At 36.1% G+C, this 21,347-nt stretch overlaps 1 protein-coding gene across 23 annotated transcripts in view; it reads right to left on the minus strand.

Annotated features, from left to right (window-relative positions):
* The window catches only part of BIRC6 (baculoviral IAP repeat containing 6), a 258,994-nt gene that overhangs the window by 106,562 nt on the left and 131,085 nt on the right, over positions 1 to 21,347 (minus strand). For 22 of the 23 annotated variants that reach the window (XR_002913821.2, XM_063713739.1, XM_063713738.1 and 19 more), the window contains 10 exons: positions 20,161 to 20,294; positions 18,059 to 18,186; positions 11,635 to 12,197; positions 9,824 to 9,999; positions 8,814 to 8,910; positions 8,469 to 8,663; positions 6,537 to 6,737; positions 3,473 to 3,752; positions 1,691 to 1,947; positions 1,051 to 1,159 (listed from right to left, as the gene is read on the minus strand). Coding sequence is in view for 22 of the 23 variants with exons in the window: in XM_063713739.1 (XP_063569809.1) it covers positions 1,051 to 1,159; positions 1,691 to 1,947; positions 3,473 to 3,752; positions 6,537 to 6,737; positions 8,469 to 8,663; positions 8,814 to 8,910; positions 9,824 to 9,999; positions 11,635 to 12,197; positions 18,059 to 18,186; positions 20,161 to 20,294 (2,140 nt within the window). In the remaining variant the exon portion in view is untranslated. The remainder of the gene's footprint in view (positions 1 to 1,050; positions 1,160 to 1,690; positions 1,948 to 3,472; positions 3,753 to 6,536; positions 6,738 to 8,468; positions 8,664 to 8,813; positions 8,911 to 9,823; positions 10,000 to 11,634; positions 12,198 to 18,058; positions 18,187 to 20,160; positions 20,295 to 21,347) is intronic. The other variant, XM_054548243.1, reaches the window with a different exon arrangement.

Genomic DNA, 21,347 nt, shown 5'->3' on the forward strand with positions numbered 1-21,347 from the left:
AACAAAGAATGCCAAATATTTGCTCAAAAATTTATCAACAAAAATATGTTTCAAAACTACTTCAAGTTGGCCAGGCACGGTGGCTCATGCCTGTAATCCCAGCACTTTGGGAGGCCTGAGGTGGGCGGATCATGAGGTCAGGAGATTGAGACCATCCTGGCTAACACGGTAAAACCCCGTCTCTACTAAAAATACAAAGAAAAAAAAAAATCAGCCAGGCATAGTGGTGGACGCCTGTAGACCCAGCTACTCGGGAGGCTGAGGCAGGAGAATGGCATGAACCCAGAAGGCGGAGCTTGCAGTGAGCCAAGATTGCGCCACTGCACTCCAGCCTGGGCAATAAGCAAGACTCCATCTCAAAACAAAACAAAACAAAACAAACAAAAATTCAAGTTGGTATCAATTTGAAAGTAAAAGACATCAAGGTAGAATGACATTAGGACAACTCCTTAAAATTACCTAAATGTAAAAAAAAAAAAAAAGAAAAGAAAAGAAAAAAAATCACTAAATATTTAGCCAACGTGTTCAAATGTCATTTACATGTTATGATATTGTTTCATTCTGTAAACAGCAAGAAAGAGTGCAGAAAGTAATGAAAAGATTTCAATGAATATGATAATCAATAATAAATAAACAGAACCATTATCAAAACAGTCGAAGTACCAACTACAGACACAACATTCCTACATTCATATACACGTATTAAGTACTACCTAAGATAGTATGACTCTGATACCATCACTTTACAAGGTTCCTTTCACACATAGCCAACTTAAAAATATATGTTTTATTCCATTCCTCAAAAGCAGTATTAACTAAGAATTCTATTTAAGTTCAAATTTGCTTAAAGTATGTCCAAATACATATAAATGTATGTCTAATGTTCATGAAAACTTGCGGAAGTTACAACCTGTGAGGCATATGGTAAACATACAATATATCACAGTATTGTCTTTTATGAGAACATCTAAGGAAAAACTGTCAGAAACATTTACTATAGCATGATTCTGTGCATGTGTGTGCTTAATTAAATGAAAAATAAAATCATACCTGTCTTTTGTACCAGGATCCTGAGTTGTTCCAAGCTGGTAAAGAATATCTATCGTAGAGTCAGAAGAGAGTCCATTTAGTCTTCCAAAAAGTAAAGGACTATTCAAATCTTGCAACAAAGAATCCAAAGAAAAAGTCTGCTAAATAAGCAAGTTAACCATGGGAAGATTTACTTAATTTAATTAAGTTATTCATTAAAAATGAGGCTTCCATAAATTCCAACAACAAAGAACAAACTCTAAAAATAATGAAACTAGACTGGGTGCAGTGGTTCACACCTGTAATCCCAGCACTTTGGGAGGCCAAGGCGGGTGAATCACCTGAGCTCAGGAGTTCAAAACCAGCCTGATCAATATGGAGAAACCCCATCTCTACTAAAAATACAAAAATTGGCCGGGTGTGGTGGCAGATGCCAGTAATCCCAGCTACTAGGGAGGTGGAGGTTGTAGTGAGCCGAGATTGCACCACTGCACTCCAGCCTGAGCAACAGAGTGAGACTTCATCAGAGAAGAGAGAAGAGATAAACATAAACTAAAAGAAAAAATAATTCCCAAAACAGAGTTAAGCACGAAGATCGCACAGTTCAACTGCTGTTACTTTACAGACATGTAAACATTTAAATATCAAAGTTAATTATCACCTGTAGGATCACTGCCTGATGCTGCACAATTTCTCAGGAGAATGTCTATGAGCTTCAGGCCAATTCTAGTAGACTGCAGTCCTATCTTTACAAGCACAACCTCGATGTTGGGTGAATGCATTCCACAGTAAGGTGACATCAATAAGGCCGCACAAGTCTGCAGCAGATTAGCAGTAGGTGCAGCTGCACTTGCCATCATTCCTTCTAGATCACTTATGTGAGTAAGGCAATGATGTAATAACCGTAACCATCCAATACTGAAAATACAAAATGACTTGTATGATCAATATAAGTTGCTCAAATCACTTTGGGGTAGAACATAACTTTTTAAAGATCAGCATATTGTGTTTCATAAATAGCATTAACCAATCTAAGACATGTTTTTTTAGAATGCTGCAAATTTAGTAAACAGACAGTAAGTTTCCCCTATAAGATAAATCACGGCCGGGCACGGTGGCTCACACCTGTAATCCCAGCACTTTGGGAGACCGAGGCAGGCAGATCACAAGGTCAGGAGTTTGAGACCATCCTGGCCAACTTGGTGAAACCCCTTATCTACTAAAAATACAAAGATTAGTTGGGCATGGTGGTGGGCGCCTGTAATCCCAGCTACTCGGGAGGGTGGGGCAGGAGAATCGTTTGAACTCGGGAGGCGAAGTTGCAGTGAGTCTAGACTGCATCACTGCATCACTGCATCACTGCACTCCATCCTGGGCGACAGGGTGAGACAGACTCTGTCTCAAAACAAACAGAAAGATAAATCACATACAAAAGTACTTGTATTCATAGCACTTAGAAACCACGTGTTTGCTTTTTTAGGAAATCATCCAGAAACCTTCTTTTACATGCAATTATATATACTGATAAACTGATTACTATCATAGACTTCTAAAACTGTGCAGTCTTAGCACCTTGAAAACAGAAATCCTAAATTCTTTTTTTTTTTTTAAAGACAGAGTTTCACTCTCTCGCCCAGGCTGGAGTGCAGTGGCGGAATCTTGGCTCACTGCAACCTCTACCTCCTGGGTTCAAGCAAATCTCCTGCCTCAGCCTCCCGAGCAGCACACCGCCATGCCCAGCTAGTTTTTGGTATTTTTAGTAGAGACGGGGTTTCACCCTGTTAGCTAGGATGGTTTCGATCTCCTGACCTCGTCATCCACCCGCCTTGGCCTCCCCAAGTGCTGGAATTACAGGTGTGAGCCACTGAGCCAGGCCTTAAATTCATTTTTATCAGGCAAAGTTTTCAATAAAATCCATCTATAAAACATTCAGCTGTCAAAATTTATCAGAAAAATGTTGATTAAAAAATATATTCGGGTCCTTGTTAGTTTGGTTCAGACATAATCCTTCTGTTAACTAACATTTAGGAATTACCATATAAGACTAGGTCCCTGTTTCTAAGGTCAGTTGGTATGGTTCAGATGTCATAGGCTGGTCATAGGCATTCGCAAATTCCCGAAACAGAGTATGATACAAAAAATTACAAGCCAGAAAATTAGAATGTACACCTACATGTAGCATACAGATCATCATTTCAAAGACTAAACATATATACACCTTAATTTTAATCAGTGTCAGCATTCTGTTTCCACAAAACTGTCTCTATTACACCTAATAAAATTGTATTATACAGATACCTACGGAACAAAGACCTTCCTAAGACCTAAAAAAGAAAAAACCCACAAAATAATTAAGTCCCCTATCTCCCAACCCTGCCAAAAAACAAAAACAAAAACAAAAAAGGACAGAAAGCTTTCTTAAACAACAGGAAACAAAACATACCTTGTTTTGGATACCTGATCTTCAGATGGAAGGAATGGATTATTAACTGTCGCAGAAGAGGTGGTACCAAAAGCAGTGAGCCCCAGTAATTTAATTTGTGAAAGGCCTAATGTGCTGGCATCCCGTGGACGATGTAGTCTAAGGCAAACAGCAGAAGCTACTTCGGCTTTTACAAGCTGAATTTTTATGTAGGTGAGGCCACTTGTGACAACAGGAGTGGACAAAGGTAGCATATTTACCCCATCTGCACTTACTTCAACAGACACTGAGGAAGGGCAGGCTATAAAAAGAGAAAATTGAATCATCACAAAAGACAAAGTAAACTAGATTGAACAGTTTATTAAAATATCCCAGTAAAATAGCAGCTTTCACAGTTGTATTCATCATGAACTTGTAAAAAGAAAACTTATACAACAAAATACAGTTTGACAATGACTTTCACCATAATTAATGTTGGAGCTACTTTTCAACACAAAATATTTGATCTACAATAAAAATTATACTTAAACAGTCTAATATTCACCTAAATAAAGGGGAACCAAAGATGTGTGATCCACATGTACCTGATGCTCCCTATGAATAAAACCAGCCAAATAGGTAATTATGTCATCATTTCTACTTTACTCAAAATTATCACAAATAATACGAAACCACCTTTGATTAATATGCTATGGTTTACTATTTTAAATAATTTGGGGAAAAATGTAATAAAACTTGTTTATCTACCAATTATTCTATTACTACTAGATTGTGATATTTTTTAAACATTGAGTTTAACCTCACAGCTGAGTTTAGAAATTTGTTTTGTTTTGTTTTGTTTTGTTTTCCTGAGATAGAGTCTTGCTCTGTTGTCCAGGCTGGAGTGAGTGCAACGGCACGATCTTAGCTCACTGCAACCTCCGCCTCCCAGGTTCAAGTGATTCTCCTGCCATAGCCTCCAGAGTAGCTGGAACTATGGGCAGGTGCCACTACATCTAGGTAATTTTTGTACTTTTGGTAGAGACAGGGTTTTGCCATGTTAGCCAGGCTGGTCTTGAACTCCTGTCCTCAAGTGATTCACCTGCCTCAGCCTCCCAAAGTGTTGGGATTATAGGTGTGACCCACTGCGCCCAGCCTCCTTTTCAAATTAAACCAAATATCCACAGGATTTTTTTTTTAAAAATCAATTCTTGCTGAAATTTAAGGAGTCCCCAATGAACTATCGGAAAATTATTTATTTCTAGCTTAACATGGAACCCCATATAATAAATATATGTCAACTAAAACTTTTGAAACTTGGTTTTATTTTTAATTTCAGTGGTAAAATAAGAAGGAATTACATGCCAGCTTTAAACTGATTACTAGACAGTCAAATTAATTTTTAAATTTATACTTCAAAACCTTTTGAGGAAAGTATTACCTACATTTTACACAAGCAGACATAGCAAAAAGAGATTAAGTAATCCACGCTCCCACAAGAAATGTCACATCTTAGATTCAAGTCCATGTTTGATTCTAAAGACTGTTATTTCCACTGTATCACAACATATTTTCAACTTCTGCTCTAATCCAATAATAAAACCAAATTTCTTAATCAAGTATACTTAAGTAGGGAACACCTAAATCAATTAATTTTCACAGGAGTTCCCCCTTCATAATATGCTTCCTGTTTCAATTCCCATATGCAAAATCCAGCTGAACCTCAAAAGCCACCACTTATGACCAACTCCTTTGCTTTCCAAATAAAAGCAATCTCTTTCCAATTTTAGAGGTAGCCTAAGTCTTACACTGACTTATATTTGCCTTTTAATATAGTTATTTTTGACATCCTAAAACACCGTGTATTAGCATATTTTCCTTCTACCTTTATATTATCTGTTTTTTATCTAAGGAGTGTGGATGCCACAAGTAATTAAGATATATCAGTCTAATCTTGCAAATATGTAGAAAAAAATTGTTTTCTCCAAAGATGCCAGGAATCTACAAAATTTCCCACAGCTCCTCATGCAATTATTGAGTGATATTTGATAGCAATGAGAATCAATCAATAAATGTAAGCATGTGTATTAATTTAAACAATTCTGGCAAAATTATAACTATATTGAAAGCATTTGTGAACCATATAAAACACAAAATGGGCTGGGTGCAGCAGCTCACACCTGTAATCTCAGCACTTTAGGAGGCCAAGGCGGGTAGATCGCTTGAGCCCAGGCGCTTGAAAGTAGCCTACGCATCATAACAAAACCCCGTCTCTACAAAAAAATACAAAAATTTAGCCAGGCATGGTGGTACACGCCCGTGGTCCCAGCTATACATGAGGCTGAGATGGGAGGATCATTTGAGCCTCAGAGGTCAAGGCTACAGTGATCTGAGATATCAAAACTGCACTCCAGCCTGGGCAACAGAGTGAGACCCTGCCTCAAAAAAAAAAAGCAAATGAGTATTTCATATTCTTTATAAATACTTGAAAGAGTTCATGCTCTTAAGTGATAATATTTTGTAAAAGTTGTTTTGAATTATTTGCCTTACAAAGTTCAATAAAATGTATTCAATGAACATGCATCAAATGAATGATACAATATTACAAGCATACTGACATATTACAATAAACCCAGTATGAATCTTAAAATCACACTGAAGTAATCAAAATATATTATTCAAAAAGGTAGTTATCTTCTAAAGAAGTTGGAGGGCAGGCACACAAATCTATGCTAATTTCACATTACAAGGCTAGGACTGAGGTCTGGACTGAAAAAACTAACATGGTAAAAAAAATGGGTGTGTAATGAACTCATTTCAGTTTAATACTGAAGCTTAGTAAATATGAGACAAAAGAGAAAGCAAAATAATATATAACTGGAACATATTTGTTTAGACTTCATCACATAATCTTTTTGTCTGAGGTTAACAGTCATTTCCCCTAAAATGACTTGGTAGTATTAATAATTTCAATAAAAACTGTTCAGAAGTTACACTCTCTGGTAATCACACCTAAGTGTATTTCTGCTTACTAAATATTTTTATTTTCAAATATTTCTCAATTAAAGTTTGTTCTCATGATGCTTCTTTATAAAATATTACTCACTTGCAAGAGATGCAAGATGAGGCTGAATATGTATCTCCTTAAGCAGCACTGCTGCAGGAAGGTGAATGGTAAGGTCACACCAAGCCTCCTCTGGAAGAAAGATGTAGGACCAAGCAGCAGAGCGAGCTCTTCTATGAGGAGGTGTGGACTGCAATAGCACTTCAGCTGGTTGGGCAGTAGGACTGCTAGATGTGATTGTACCTAGAGAAGATATTTTACATAAAATAAGAACTTGCAAAAGAAACCTAATAAAGCTTTAAAATCTATACAAATAAAATTAAACTAGAAAAATTAATTGAAAACATGAACAATTGATGCTGGTAATGTACTTAGTATCCTAAGCATGACTGTAAAGGTATTCACAAAACATTAGGAAATCCTGTCAACTGGAAAGGTGACAAGTTCATTATTAACTGCTGTCTATTTTGTACTCATATGATACACGAAAACTAAAGACACAGCAATAAACGTAGCTCAATAATTTTCAAACTCTTTTTTTTATTTTTTATTTATTTATTTATTTTATTTATTTTTTTTTGAGATGGAGTCTTGCTCTGTCGCCCAGGCTAGAGTGCAGTGGCGAGATCTCAGCTCACTGCAAGCTCCACCTCCCGGGTTCAGGCCATTCTCCTGCCTCAGCCTCCCGAGTAGCTGGGACTACAGGCGCCTGCAACCACACCCGGCTAATTTTTTGTATTTTTAGTAGAGACGGGGTTTCACCGTGTTAGCCGGGACGGTCTCGATCTCCTGACCTCGTGATCCACCCGCCTCGGCCACACAAAGTGCTGGGATTACAGGCGTGAGCCACCGCGCCCGGCCTCAAACTCTTTAAGTAAAAAACAATGTCCAATATATCCTTCACCTTCAAAATAATCATCTTTATTCTAAGATGTCAATGTCTATGATTTAGAAATACAAAAGAAAAATTTAAAAGAAACTATGTAAACTAGATAAAAAAGTAAATACCTAAATTCAAAACTTTTAAAAAAGATAGTACCACTTTAAGGCCAGGCACAGTGGCTCATGCCTGTGATCCTAACACTTTGGGAGGCCAAGGTCAGGGATCACTTGGGGCCAGGAGTTCAAGACCAGCCTGGACAACATGGTGAAACCCTGTCTCTACTAAACACACACACACACACATACACAAAGCCAGTGTGGTGGCACACGCCTGTAATCTCAGCTACTCAGGAGGCTGAGGCGTAAGAATTGCCTGAACCCGGGAGACACTATGCCACTGCACTCCAGCCTGGGTGAGAGTGAGACTCTCTCAAAACAAAACAAAACACAGTACCACTTTAAGAAGGAAAATGAGATTTAAAATTGATTAACATTTAAAGAGAAAACTTACGGAAGAATCTCTATTTAGTTTCTTAAATTGTGCTTCTATTTAGACTCACAAATAAAAACAAACTTTACTGCTAAAGAACTGTTAAAACATTCCCTCTCGGCCAGGTGTGGTGGCTCATGCCTGTAATCCCAGCACTTTGGGAGGCCAAGGCAGGTGGATCACCTGAGGTCAGGCATTCGAGACCAGCCTGGCCAACATGGTGAAACCCTGTCTCCACTAAAAATACAAAAATTAGCCGGGCGTGGTGGCAGGTGCCTGTAATCCCAGCTACTCGGGAGGCTGAGGCAGGAGAATCGCTTGAACCCAGGAGGTGGAGGTTGCAGTGAGCCGAGATCACGCCATTGCACTCCTGCTTGGGCAACAAGAGCAAAACTCCATCTCAAAACAAACAAACAAACAAACAAACAAAAAAGCATTCCCTCTCATAAGTAGAATGTCGAGATATCCACTACCTCTAAAATAAACTGTAATTAAAATAGCGATATATAACATCATCAACTGACTTCAACTAATTTTGTTTCATACCAGCTAATAAACTAGATAAATTCACATTAAGTAAGATTTAGTAACACTTTTCTTACCGAGGGGTGCAAAGTTATGAATCCCTTCAGCATTGTCAGGCTCAGAAGCTAGTATTCTTGTTTTCAATGTGCTGTCAACAGCTTTATTTGGACCAGAGTCAAGAAATTTCATAATAGTTGATACCATACTTCTTGCAGTGTTCACAATAGCCCTTGTACTAGTAACCATATTATTGCATATGAGCTGAACACCACCTAAATTTATACAGAATATGAAATGAAACCGATCTCAGGACAGATGGTTCAACATCAAAAGTAAACTTCCACAAAAGACTATAAAAATGAAAATGTAACATACTATCACATAACTACACTTAAATGATAGTTATTGAAACATTATCTTACCCATATCATGAAATGCTTTCAAGGCATCACTAGTATCCAATACTCTCAAAATGAACCACAATAATGGCTCAGATAACTGGCAAGTAGCAAGAGAGCCCTAAAAAATGAAATATGCGTATTATGACTTTATATATTCCTGTGAATAAGAACTAAACTCAATGCATGTAATATTCCTTCCTAGTTAATTTTTGTAAACTGACAGCCTTAAATATGCTAAACACAAAATGTCTGCCAAAATACATAAGAAATCTTACCTGAATAAGAAAAAACCATCTCCCTGAACTCAGAGAATTTTTTAAGGCATGTGTCTTCATCCATTATTATCTTTTCCCTTAATATGCGTTTAGACACCAATTTCATTTAAAATTTGAACCATTTAAAGTACCTTTGTATTTTCTAATAGAGAAATATACACATTCAACAAATGTTTACAAAAATGATAATTATACACTGCTATATAAAAGACATATGAAATTGTTATCTAATATCTGCATTTCAAAATGGGAAATGGACAAGAAAGTAAAATAATCTGGTTCCTATAATTTCATTTGTAAAAATGAAATACAAAAAGGAAAAATTTTGTGACCTATTTTCTTTAATTAGCCTAATCCCTTTTAATGGAAAAAAAAAAAAAGACTGAATACACAACATAAATTTCAAAAGATTTCACATTACTTCTTCTTACATAACATCTATGGAGAACACCTCTGTATTACACTATGCTATTTTTAGGAAAAAGAGAAGAACTTCTTGAGACTATATTAAAAGATCTAAAACTCAAGAACACATTAAATGTTTTACTCTTATATCACTGTGGTCATCTCTGAAAATACCACTTCAAAGAAACTTTATTCTCCAACTTTTATTAATAATCCATAGCCCTCTTGTACTGATGCTTTTCATTGTCCAATATATAATAAATATACTTATTTATCTCTGTCCTGTAATTTTCCACTTACATTGCAAGAAATTTATTTGAATCACTGCAACTGTTGTTGGCTTGAACTTACTTGTCTGCCCATATATCCACAGGCCATGTATGTTAAAATTGGCTGCAGCATCATGTGGACTGTAGAAGCTTTTTTACTAAGGGTTGTCAGTATGGTAAATAATCCATCCCCAACTGATATGGCATCCAACCCACCATGAAAGTTTTCATGTTTAGTGAGATGTAATCCACTTGCTCCTAAGAAAAATAAAAGATTCCACATTAAAAGTATATATATCCAGCCAGGCACAGTGGCTCACGCCTGTAATCTCAACACTTTGGGAGGCCAAGGCAGGTGGATCACCTGACTTCAGGAGTTCAAAACCAGCCTGGCCAACATGGTGAAACAAATAATAATTAAAATATAGAAGCTGAAAAGTCATTTTTTCCGAAACTGCTGAAGAATGAATACATAATAGCTGTCTATACCCTCTACACATAATCCGAATGGATTCCTAGAGATTAAAATATCAATGACAATATTCAGTAGAGCACGGTTTATGGCTATCTTCTTACATGAGATACCTCTATATCACCAACAATAAAAATAAGTTGTTCTGTTATATGACTGAGAACATCACTCTACATACTAGCTATATACATCAAGAAGAGAGGACATGAATAGAAAAATAAGTGATACCAGCATGTAACCATTCTTTTTAATCTAATCAAAAGGAAGATGTGGCTGTTTCCCATATACTGACAAAGAAAAAAATACCAACAGGCAAAAATATATTAGAAATGGATTTTGCCACAGTATACAGATGTTCAATTATTTTAAAAATTTAATGTAATGTATTAACATTCAAAGAGGTAAAAGAGTTAAGCAACAGAATATAAATTTAACATTGATGTGTCACAGAAAATGTTACAGTATGAGTAAAATTTTACATTTTATTTTTAAAGCAAATGTGAACAAATAATACTTGTCTTTAACACAAAATGATATGAAATAAGAGTTCAAGACCAGCCTGGCTAACATGGTGAAATCCCGTCTCTACCAAAAAAAAAAAAAAAAAAAATACAAAAATTGGCAGGGCGCAGTGGCTCACACCTGTAATCCTAGCACTTTCGGAGGCTGAGGTGGTCAGATCACCTGAGGTCAGGAGTTCGAGACCAGCTTGCCCAACATGGCAAAACCCCATCTCTACTAAATACAAAAAATCAGCCAGGCCTGGTGGCACATGCCTGTAATCCCAGCTACTCGGGAGGCTGAGGCATGAGAATTGCTTGAACCTAAGGGGGCGGAGGTTGCAATGAACCGAGATCACACCATTGCACTTCAGCCTGGGCAACAGAGCAAGACTTCATCTCAAAAAACAAAAACAAAAACAAAAACAAACAAACAAAAAACTAGCAGGGGCATGGTGGCACACACGCCTGTAATCCCAGCTACTCAGTAGGCTGAGGCAAGAGTATCACTCGAATCTGGGAGGCGGAGTTTACAGTGAGTCGAGATCGCACCATTGTACTCCAGCGTGGAAGCAAGACTCTGGCTCCGAGTAAAAAAAAAAAAAAAAAATTAGCCGGGTGTGGTGGCAGGCACCTATGGTCCCAGCTACTTGGGTGGCTGAGGCACGAGAACTGCTTGAACCTGGGAGGCATCCCAATAAAAAGAAAACAAACCAAACTGACATGACATTTTTCAATATTTCACTTTCATTCATTAACTGAAGCCCCATACAAAAGTCCTCACCAATAAAAATCAGTCATGAAAAGCTTAAAGCAGTTTTACACTATAAAGTAAAAAGAAAATGAATCCATATATTGCTTTAAAAAAAAAACAGTTATAGTACCAGAGACAATGGTAAGATTAATATTCTCAATACATACCAATTATCATTGCCATGGCACTGCTATTACACAGGCCCAGAGCAGACAAAATCTGGCTCATAATTTGTTGGTTGGCTAAGACTAAGTCAGCAACATATGCAGGCGATCCTTGAACACTGGTACTGCTTCCATTGCCATCTTTGCCTCCTGAGACTTTTTCTTCATCTGAAACACTATCTGTTGTATTTGTGGTCACAGACACTCTTGCACTGTATTCCCTATTGCCTGAAAGAGGCAGCTGCACTAAAATGTTAACAAGTTTTAACAAATCAAACATGAGTTGATCTCTTGTCATTTCGCCACAAACTGCTTTTGCATCACCTGGACGAATCAGATTGGCAAAGAGTCCCCCAAAGCATGCTCGAGCACCCACGGAGCTATCTGATCCACTTCTTGACATTACTTTGTCTGAGCAAGTGATATAGTGGTGCACTAAAAATGTAACCGATTCTATCACGGCAGAAATAGTACTAACTGAAACGACTTCAAAATTCTGCTCCAGAGTGAATTCTAAGAGCTTCACTTGGGCATCGAGAGGTCCTTGGCCGGTCTGGAAAGCACCCCTGCAGAGAGAGAGAGAGACAGAAAAAGAGAGAGAGAGAGAGAGAGAGAGATACAACAAGAGAAAGGATTAAAAATTAAACGCTTTTAAGTAGTTCTGAAAGTAGTAACTTATCACAGTACAAGAAAGTTAAACAAATTCTTGGTATTCACTATTTCATTAGGTAGCTAATAGTTTTCATCTCTTTTGGAATTCTTGTTCTTGCCTCCATTTTAGACAAACTCAAAAACAACCTCCCTTCCAAATACAAAACTAAGGGACAAGTATATCCGGAAGTGATTTTGAAGCTACAGACAAAAATACTTCAAAATCACAAGGCACTTCTTATAATGAAATGAGTTCTAATTTTTTCCATTCTCAAATAATGCTACTGTAAACATTTCCTACTGATAATGATACATAAAAATTAAGATTCAATCAAATCATTCTCAAGTATCAAAATTGAATGCTCTTCAAATTCTGTTTATGCCTAAGATATAGAATGCTGAAAAGTCTAACAGCAAGAAAAAGGTAAATTAGGCCAGGTGCAGTGGCTCATGCCTGTAATCCCATCACTTTGGGAGCCCCAGGTGGGCAGATCACTTTTGGCCAGAAGTTCAAGACCGGCCTGGCCAACATGGTGAAACCTCATTGTTACTAAAAATACAAAAATTAGCCGGGCATGATGGCATGTGACTGTTAATTCCAGCTACTCAGGAGACTAAGGCAAAAGAATACTTTTGAGTTTGAGACCAGCCTGGCCAACATGGCGAAACCCCATCTCTACTGAAAATACAAAAATTAGCCAGGCATGGTGATAGGCCTGTAATCCCAGCTACTCAGGAGGCTGAAGCATGAGAATTGCATGAACCCAGGAGGAGGAGGTTGCAGTGAGTTGAGATCACGCCACTGCACTCTCGCCTGGGTGACAGAGCGAAAGTCTATTTCAAAAAACAAACAAACAAACAAAGACTGCCTAAAGCAAAAAAACACAAAATAAAAATAAGGTTGCACAGTATTGTGTGTTTATAGCATAAACAGTAAAAACATGACAACTATGTCACAAAAGATGGAAGAAAGGAACTGAAACTACACTGTTAAGTTCTGGCATTATACATGAGTGGAATAATATTTTAAAGTGGAATGTGATTAAATAAAGGTATATCTTGTAAAACTAGGACAACTAATATTAAAAATTTTCAGTTATAGGCCGGGCACAGTGGCTCATGCCTATAATGCCAGTGACATGGGTGGACTGCTTGAGCTCAGGAGTTCGAGACTAGCCTGGTCAACCTGGTGAAACTCCGTCTACAAAATATACAAAAATTAGCCGTGTGTGGTAGCATAGCAGAAGCCTGTAATCCCAGCTATTCGGGAAGTTAAGGCATGAAAATCACGTGAACCCAGAAGGCGGAGGTTGCAAAGAGCCAAGATCGCACCACTACGCTCCAACTTGTGCGACAAAACAAACACACACTGTCTCAAAAATAAATAAATAAGAAATTCAGTTACAAATAAGAATGGAAATGGAATTATTTTAAAAGTTGCTTAATTCAAAAGTCAACAGAAAAAGATTTCTTAAAAGGAATCAAAAATAGATGAAATAAATAGAAAAATAGCAAAATGATCAATTTTAATCCAGCATGTCAATAATTACATTAAATGTAAGTAGTCTATATAATCTATATAGACCAATTCTGACTTTGTCAAATGCTTGTATTAGAAAAGAAAGGTCTAAAATCAATTATCTAAGCCAGAAAGATCAAATTAAATTCAAAGAAAGTAGAAAGGAAGAAATAATCTATAAACTGCTTTTTTTTGAAATAATATTGATGAACTTCTAGCCAGAATGACCCCAAAAAAAGATAAAAACTACCAACATCAGAAATAAAGGAAGGAAACTTATAGATCCTATAAACATTAATACATATATATTTCCACTAACAAATACAACAATGTAAAGGAACAACTTCCTTCACATAATTACCAAAGCTTACTCAAGAAGAGAAAACCTGAATAGTCCAAGACCTAGAAAATAAGCTGAAATTTTTGAGGGCAAAGAAAACTCTAGCCACAGGATGCTTCAATGGCAAATGCTACCAAATATTTAAGTGACAATACACATATTACACAACGTCTTTCAAAATAAATCCAGAGAATAAATTCAGCAAGTTATAAAATGGATTGATATGTTATGACCAAGGGTCTCTATCCTGAGAATGCACATTAACTGGCACTTAACAAAAAAAATCAAACTTGGTGTAGTGGCATATGCCGATTGGGCCAGCTAAGAACAGAATGAGACTGAAAGCTTGCTTGAACTCAGGAGTTCAAAGCCAGCCTGGGCAACATAGTGAGATCTCATCTCTTTAGAAAACACCAATATAATTCAACATATAAACAGATAAAAGAAGAAACAACCTATGTTCATTTCAACAGATGCAGAGAAACATCCAACAAAATCCAGAGACATTCATAATTTTTTTAATGTCTTAGCAAGTTAGAAACAAACTTCCTCAACTTACTATCACGTATCTAAAAAAGAGCTCCAGCTAGTAACATATCTAATTATGAAAGACAATGTTTCATAAGATCTTACGATTGAGAAAAAGAAGGAAGAGTAACTTTTACCATATGTACTCAACAGCATACTTGAAGTCCGAACAAGTACAACTGGATGGGGAGAGGGGAACCCATGAGACACATGCATAAGAAAGGAGGAAATAAAACTAACTGCATTCTCTGACAATATGGCTAAACAAGCAATACATCTGCCCAAACTGATCTACAGAATGATGCAACCTCACTCAAAACGATTTTTTTCTAGAAAATCAATACACTGATGGTAAAATTTATAAGGAAAAGGAATGGAATTAAAACAGCCAAAGTAACTCTAAAAATAAAGAACAAAGGTGGAGAGAATACACTACTAGATTTCAAAAAATACTATAAGGGAACTAAGACAGTGAGGTAATGCATAAAAAATAGACAAAAACATAAATTCTATATAATACACTGTATGAACAAATGAGGCTGGGTGTGGTGGCTCACGCTTGTAAACCCAGCAATTTGGGAAATGGAGGCAGGTGGATCTCTTGAGGCCAGGAGTTTGAGACCAGCCTGGCCAACATGGCAAAACCCCGTCTCTACTGAAAATACAAAAATTAGCCAGGCATGGTGATGGGTCTGTAATCCCAGCTACTCAGGAGGCTGAAGTATGAGAATTGCACGAACCCAGGAGATGGAGGTTGCAGTGAGTCAAGATCACGCCACAGCACTCCATCCTGGGTGACAGAGCAAAGCTATCGCAAAAAAAAAAAGTGCATGAATTAGATCAAAACAAGTATCATTCATTGATATTTGAAAAACTACAAAGGGAATCCAATGAAAAAAGGAAAGTATTTTCAAAAAATGGTCTACGAAGGCGGGGTGCGGTGGCTCATGCCTGTAATCCCAGCACTTTGGCAGGCTGAGGCTGGCGGATCACGAGGTCAGGAGATCAAGACCATCCTGGCTAACACGGTGAAACCCCGTCTCTACTAAAACTACAAAAACAAAATTAGCAGGGCGTGATGGCAGGCACCTGTAGTCCCAGCTACTCAGGAGGCTGAGGCGGGAGAATGGCGTGAACCCAGGAGGCGGAGCTTGCAGTGAGCCGAGATCGTACCACTGCACTCCAGCCTGGGTGACAGAGACTCCATCTCAAAAAAAGAAACAAAGATACAGGAACAATTGGACATCCACAGGCAAAAAAAAAAAAAAGAAAACTTCATCCTGAAAGCAAAAAATAACAAGCCTAAATATAAAACATAAAATTGTAAACTTTCTAGAAGAAAACAGAATATTCTGTGTGACTTTGCGTGAGGAGGGTATTTAAGAAACAACAAAAGGTACGTAGAAGTTGACAATTTAGGTTACATCTAGAATTTTAAAACTTCTGCTTTTTGAAGGATACTTAATAAAGTGAAAACAGAGTCCAAAGACCAATAGATAGTATTTGCAAAACACTCATCTGATAAAACTGAATGCCTTCTTTATACCTAGAGTATTTCTTTCAGTGTATATTATTATATCATTAATCTAACTAAAGAGCTGCTGGATCTTTCACAGAATACCAGAGCCTTTACTAAAAACAAACATAAACTAACCTTCTTGGGCCACAGCTTTGTGGATCCTATTAAATAAACTAGGCCACAAAAATGTACAGGGTATATGTGCGGTGAAGTGAGGTGGAGAAAATTCCTAAACAGTTTTTGTGGCATATAAACCTCAAAATATCTCTGCTTAAATATTAGATGTGACTAAACTACAAACAAGATTAATAATCCTTTAGAAAATGTTACAGCAAATATATTAAAAGTTTAGTATGAAAATCTTCACTGTTCTGAACTCTGTGGATCGGACTATGCTAAAGCCTGCAGCGTTAAAATTAAAAAGCCTAGTTAAAAGAAAAATTAAACAAATGGCGACTAATCTTTACTCCTCGGGGGATTTTAACTATGTCATTCAAAATTTCACAAAATCCTCACAAAGTGTGTATAAATATTGTTTATTTGAATAAAATTAGATTAAAAAGTGGCAATAGTCACTACTGACTTATTCCTGATCATTAATTTATTTGAGAAAGAGTGTTGTTCTGTCGCCCAGGTTGTAGTGCAGTGGCACAATCAGGGCTCACTGCAGCCTCCACCTCCTGGGCTCACTGGTTCAATCAATCTCCTGCATCAGGCTCCACAGTAGCTGGGATTACAGGTGTATACCCACACCCTAGCTAATTTCTTTTTCTTTTTCTTTTTTTTTAGAGAAGGGATCCCACCATCTGACCCAGGCTGCTCTCAAACTCCTGGGCTTAAGCGATCTCCCTGCCTCAGCCTCCCAAGGTGCTGGGATTACAGGCATGAGCCACTGAGCCCAGACCTATTCCTTATATTAATGGGGATTTTCTTTTAAATACTCAGTTTTATTGTAACTTCAAAAACAAAATAACACTTTATAATTCATTAAAACTTTTTGCCCAGGCACAGTGGCTCACACCTGTAATCCCAGCACTTTGGGAGGCTGAGGTGGGTGGATCACGAGGTCAGGAGATCGAGACCATCCTGGCCAACATAGTGAAACCCCGTCTCTACTAAAAATACAAAAATTAGCTGGGTGTGGTGGTGCGTGCCTGTAATCCCAGCTACTGGGGAGGCTGAGGCACGAGAATCGCTTCAACCCAGGAGGCGGAGGTTGCAGTGAGCCAAGACTGCGCCAGTGCACTCCAGCCTGGCGACAGAGCGAGACTCCGAGTCAAAACAAACAAAAAAAAAACACAAAAGTTTTCATCAGAAAGTAATGTTGGATTTTAAGAAATATAAATATAAAAAATGACATTAATAAGAGATATATGATCTTGAAGCATTCATGCATTACAATAATCAACCCATTATGGTGAAAATTTATTCTTATAACATGGAGTCTGATTTTGTTAATAAATTTATTTAGAATTTCTACACAAGATTAGTACACAATTTTCTTTTATAAGCTCTATTTTTCAGGTTTTCTTATATATAAAATCACTGGTAGCTTTAGAGTTTAAACAGCTTCAAAATAAATTTCACCTTTTAAAAAGCTTATAATAACTAATCTATAAAACCATTAAAAGCAAGTCAACTGTATTCCTTTTATATTAAAGAGAGTAGAGGTAGAAGGACTTGGGAAAACCATAATGAAATGAAATGGAAACAATCAGGAAACACACCAATAAATCCTTCCCCCTTAATTACTACTGTTCTCCTGCTTATTTGTTCACAGATAAATTCCCAACAAATGATAAAGAAAAGTATATTTGGAGAATTACATGTTACTTCTATATCAGGAACAAATTAGTACACAAAAATTTACCTTTCAGTTGAAAGTATATGAATTAGCTTGAGCAAAAATTCACTGAATATCTGAGGACATGTTGAAGAAAGATGCACTTGTAATCGAGTAAGAAATTCTTGCATAGCTTGTGTAGCTGTGGGACCAACCTGAAGAGAAATGTATATTCACTGAAAACTGCTTACTGGTAACATGCAAAAAATCATTCATTTAAAAATTATGAAGTATAAAGTCAAAAGCTATACTCTGCAACTTTTCATATGAGGAAAATAAAAGTATTAACAATGATAGCAGGAAATGAATTTTTTAGGTCTTGATGTATTTATTTTGAATTGCAAATAAAAATACTGTTAATACTTTTTCATTATAGTTTATACACCACAACTATATTAGGTTTATTGAACTGAATACTAAAAAAAGTTCACCTGAATTACACAATAAATACTTTTATAATGCTTTTAGAGTATAAATAACTTCAACATAGATTTTCACAAATAACCTTCTTAATTACCCCATTTCAAAATCAAATAACTCAGGAGCAGAGAGGTAAAATGATCCATAAAAGGTCATGTTTCTAACAACCAGCAAAGCAAGCATTAAGCTAAGTGAAGAACAAAACAAAAACTAAATAAAAATAAATTTATACCAAGTCAAAAAAAAAAAAAAAAAAGCTGCTTTCCCAAACTTCTAATTCATCAATGAAAGAAATGATACTGAACACTGCATTAAGTAAACTAAGGTAGAAGTGTGCTCTAACACTTCTACATATTATTTTATTTGATCCTAATTTGGCTTGAACAACTCATAAAACCTTGGTGGAGTTCTGGAAAAATAAAATACAATATAATCCTCCAAACTATTTTAGAGTTAAATAAAGTTAATTTCTGATACTGAGCATACAAATCGTAGCTTTCTTATCAGAACTTCCTATATAAAACCAAGATATCAGTAGGAAAGCTCAATCTTCGATAACTTAAGAAGTTTTAAAAAGTTATTTCTTCCTTTCTTTTATTCAAAAACAGAAAGAAAATATTATTTTTTGCAATGCCTTGTTCACTGATACCTAGCTATACAGATAACTAGTTATGTAATTTGGGGCAATGTAGCTGATGCATGTTTTCTTACATGTAAAATAATTAAGTCAGAATTGGTGATCCCGAGGAGTCTTCCTGTTTGAAATTCAATCAATCTTTAAGTACAATAATCACTTGGTAACATGTCTCTGCCCCTACCAAAACCCTGTCCCAATCTAACTGTAAGTTAGTTTCTTCTCTCTTACTTGTTCCTTGTCTCATTTATTTTATTAAGATCTGTAAAATTAAAATATATTAAGTATTAGATATTAACTAAAGCTCTATGAAGGCAGATATTTGATCTTGGTAAATACTGTATGTCTAGTACCTAGAACAAGCACACAGAAGCCTCCTAAACACTGAATAAATGAATTAATAGGGGAAACTGGGCTGTTGAGGACAACTAAATTAGAATTTATCTGATGGCAAATCCAAGAATTTTAAAACGATAAACTTGCAAGATAATCTTGAATAACCTTGATTTTAAAAGATGTTATAAATGCTAAATATATTTTTACTTTAAAAGAAATATAATGAAGTACAAATATTTACACAGAAGCAGTACAACATAACAAGAAATTAAATTGATATAAAGGAAAATTTACAGTGAAACAGAAAATGTTTATAAGCCCTGAGCAATATTGTTATTTTTTGCTAACCAAAATCATTAACATCATAAAATGATTAAGGTGAACTGATAATCTTGATAGTAGAAGTAATCAAATTTGACATATTAAAATTTATTTTGATTCCAAAATTTTTGAAATGCTTCTCTACCTTTGCAGTACTCAGAATGTTTCCAATTATCCAAAATTAATGCTAAAAATATGTATCTACATGAAAACCTAGTATCACTGTTCTAAGAGGTTAACTTACCACCTGCTATTATTTAGTGTCAGTATAGCTATTATTACAAATAACAAACCTTTTTATTATATTGATACATAAAAGGCTATTAATACTTTAGCAATAAAAAAGTTACATAGCTTTACATTACGAATACTGTTTATTGAATAGTCTGGGCATATGCCAGGCTAAACATCATATTACCTGTGGACTGTGTTGATTTGTTCCATGTGGACTGGTGCCAGAAAGAAATTTCACTAATACATGAATTAGGTTTGGATCTGAAACCAACAAATGAGCAGTACTCTCCTGAGTTCCAATGGCACTGCTGGAACCAGCTATAAAACATTTTTTAAAAACCTCTTAAGAAATGGACCATGAAATAATGGAAATGCAGTATTTAAAAGCATCTTTTAGTTCCAAGGAAAATTCATATATTCATATATTCCTAGTAATTACAGTTTATTAAAGGGGTTTCAGTTTCTACTATATTGACTAAGCAGGACTTCCCTCTCTATCTACCATCTATCTCCTCCACCCCCTTCTGATTCTGAAAACACCTCGAGCTTAATGTACATCTTATTTAGTACAGTCAAATACAAAAGATATAACTAGGTCCTGACTCTTATTTGGAAAGCCTATTCTAACTAACTCCCCCTTCCAGAAACAGTCAGAGATCTACTTTTCAGGTAAACTTTAATCAAGTTTTCTAAAATAAGTTGTAGCAAAATTATTCCTTTTTGCATGTTAGTTGTACACAGGTTAACTGTGAACTAACGTACAGGTAACAACAGTTTTCTGAGATGAATAAAATATCCTTTGCATGAAATCCACCTTCAGTATCATAGTGATGCTTTTGATCTCATTTTTGGAAAATATATTCTAAATGAAAAAAGATAATAGCATTTTAAAGCTAAGCAATGATTTAAATTATTAAACAAAACCCAGGAATCTAGTTATGCATGTTTATGAATATAATAATGAATAAATCATTTTTAAGTACAAAGGTATCTTAAAAGAATAACATAAAAACTTAGATGAAATGTAAAAACCTGCCTTGGTACTCTAAAAGCAATCAATTTTCTTTTAATAAGTTTTTAAAAGGTAAAAATATGATTTGAACATTTAACGAGACATATGAGACTATATTATCAAAGTAAACAAGCACAAAGGATATATAAGAACTAACTCAGAAGAGACATGTTAAAAGAAAAACTCAGTCACTTTTATTGGAGACAGAGTCTCACTCTGTCACCTAGGCTGGTGTGCAGTGGCGTGATCTAAGCTCACTGCAAACTTCATCTTCCAGGTTCAAGTGATTTTCGTGCGTCAGTCTCCCAAGTAGCTGGGACTACAGGCGCCCGCTAACTTTCGTATTTTTAGTAGAGATA

Source organism: Pongo abelii, chromosome 12 (genome assembly GCF_028885655.2).
Source record: "Pongo abelii isolate AG06213 chromosome 12, NHGRI_mPonAbe1-v2.0_pri, whole genome shotgun sequence".
Classification (NCBI taxonomy): domain Eukaryota; kingdom Metazoa; phylum Chordata; class Mammalia; order Primates; family Hominidae; genus Pongo; species Pongo abelii.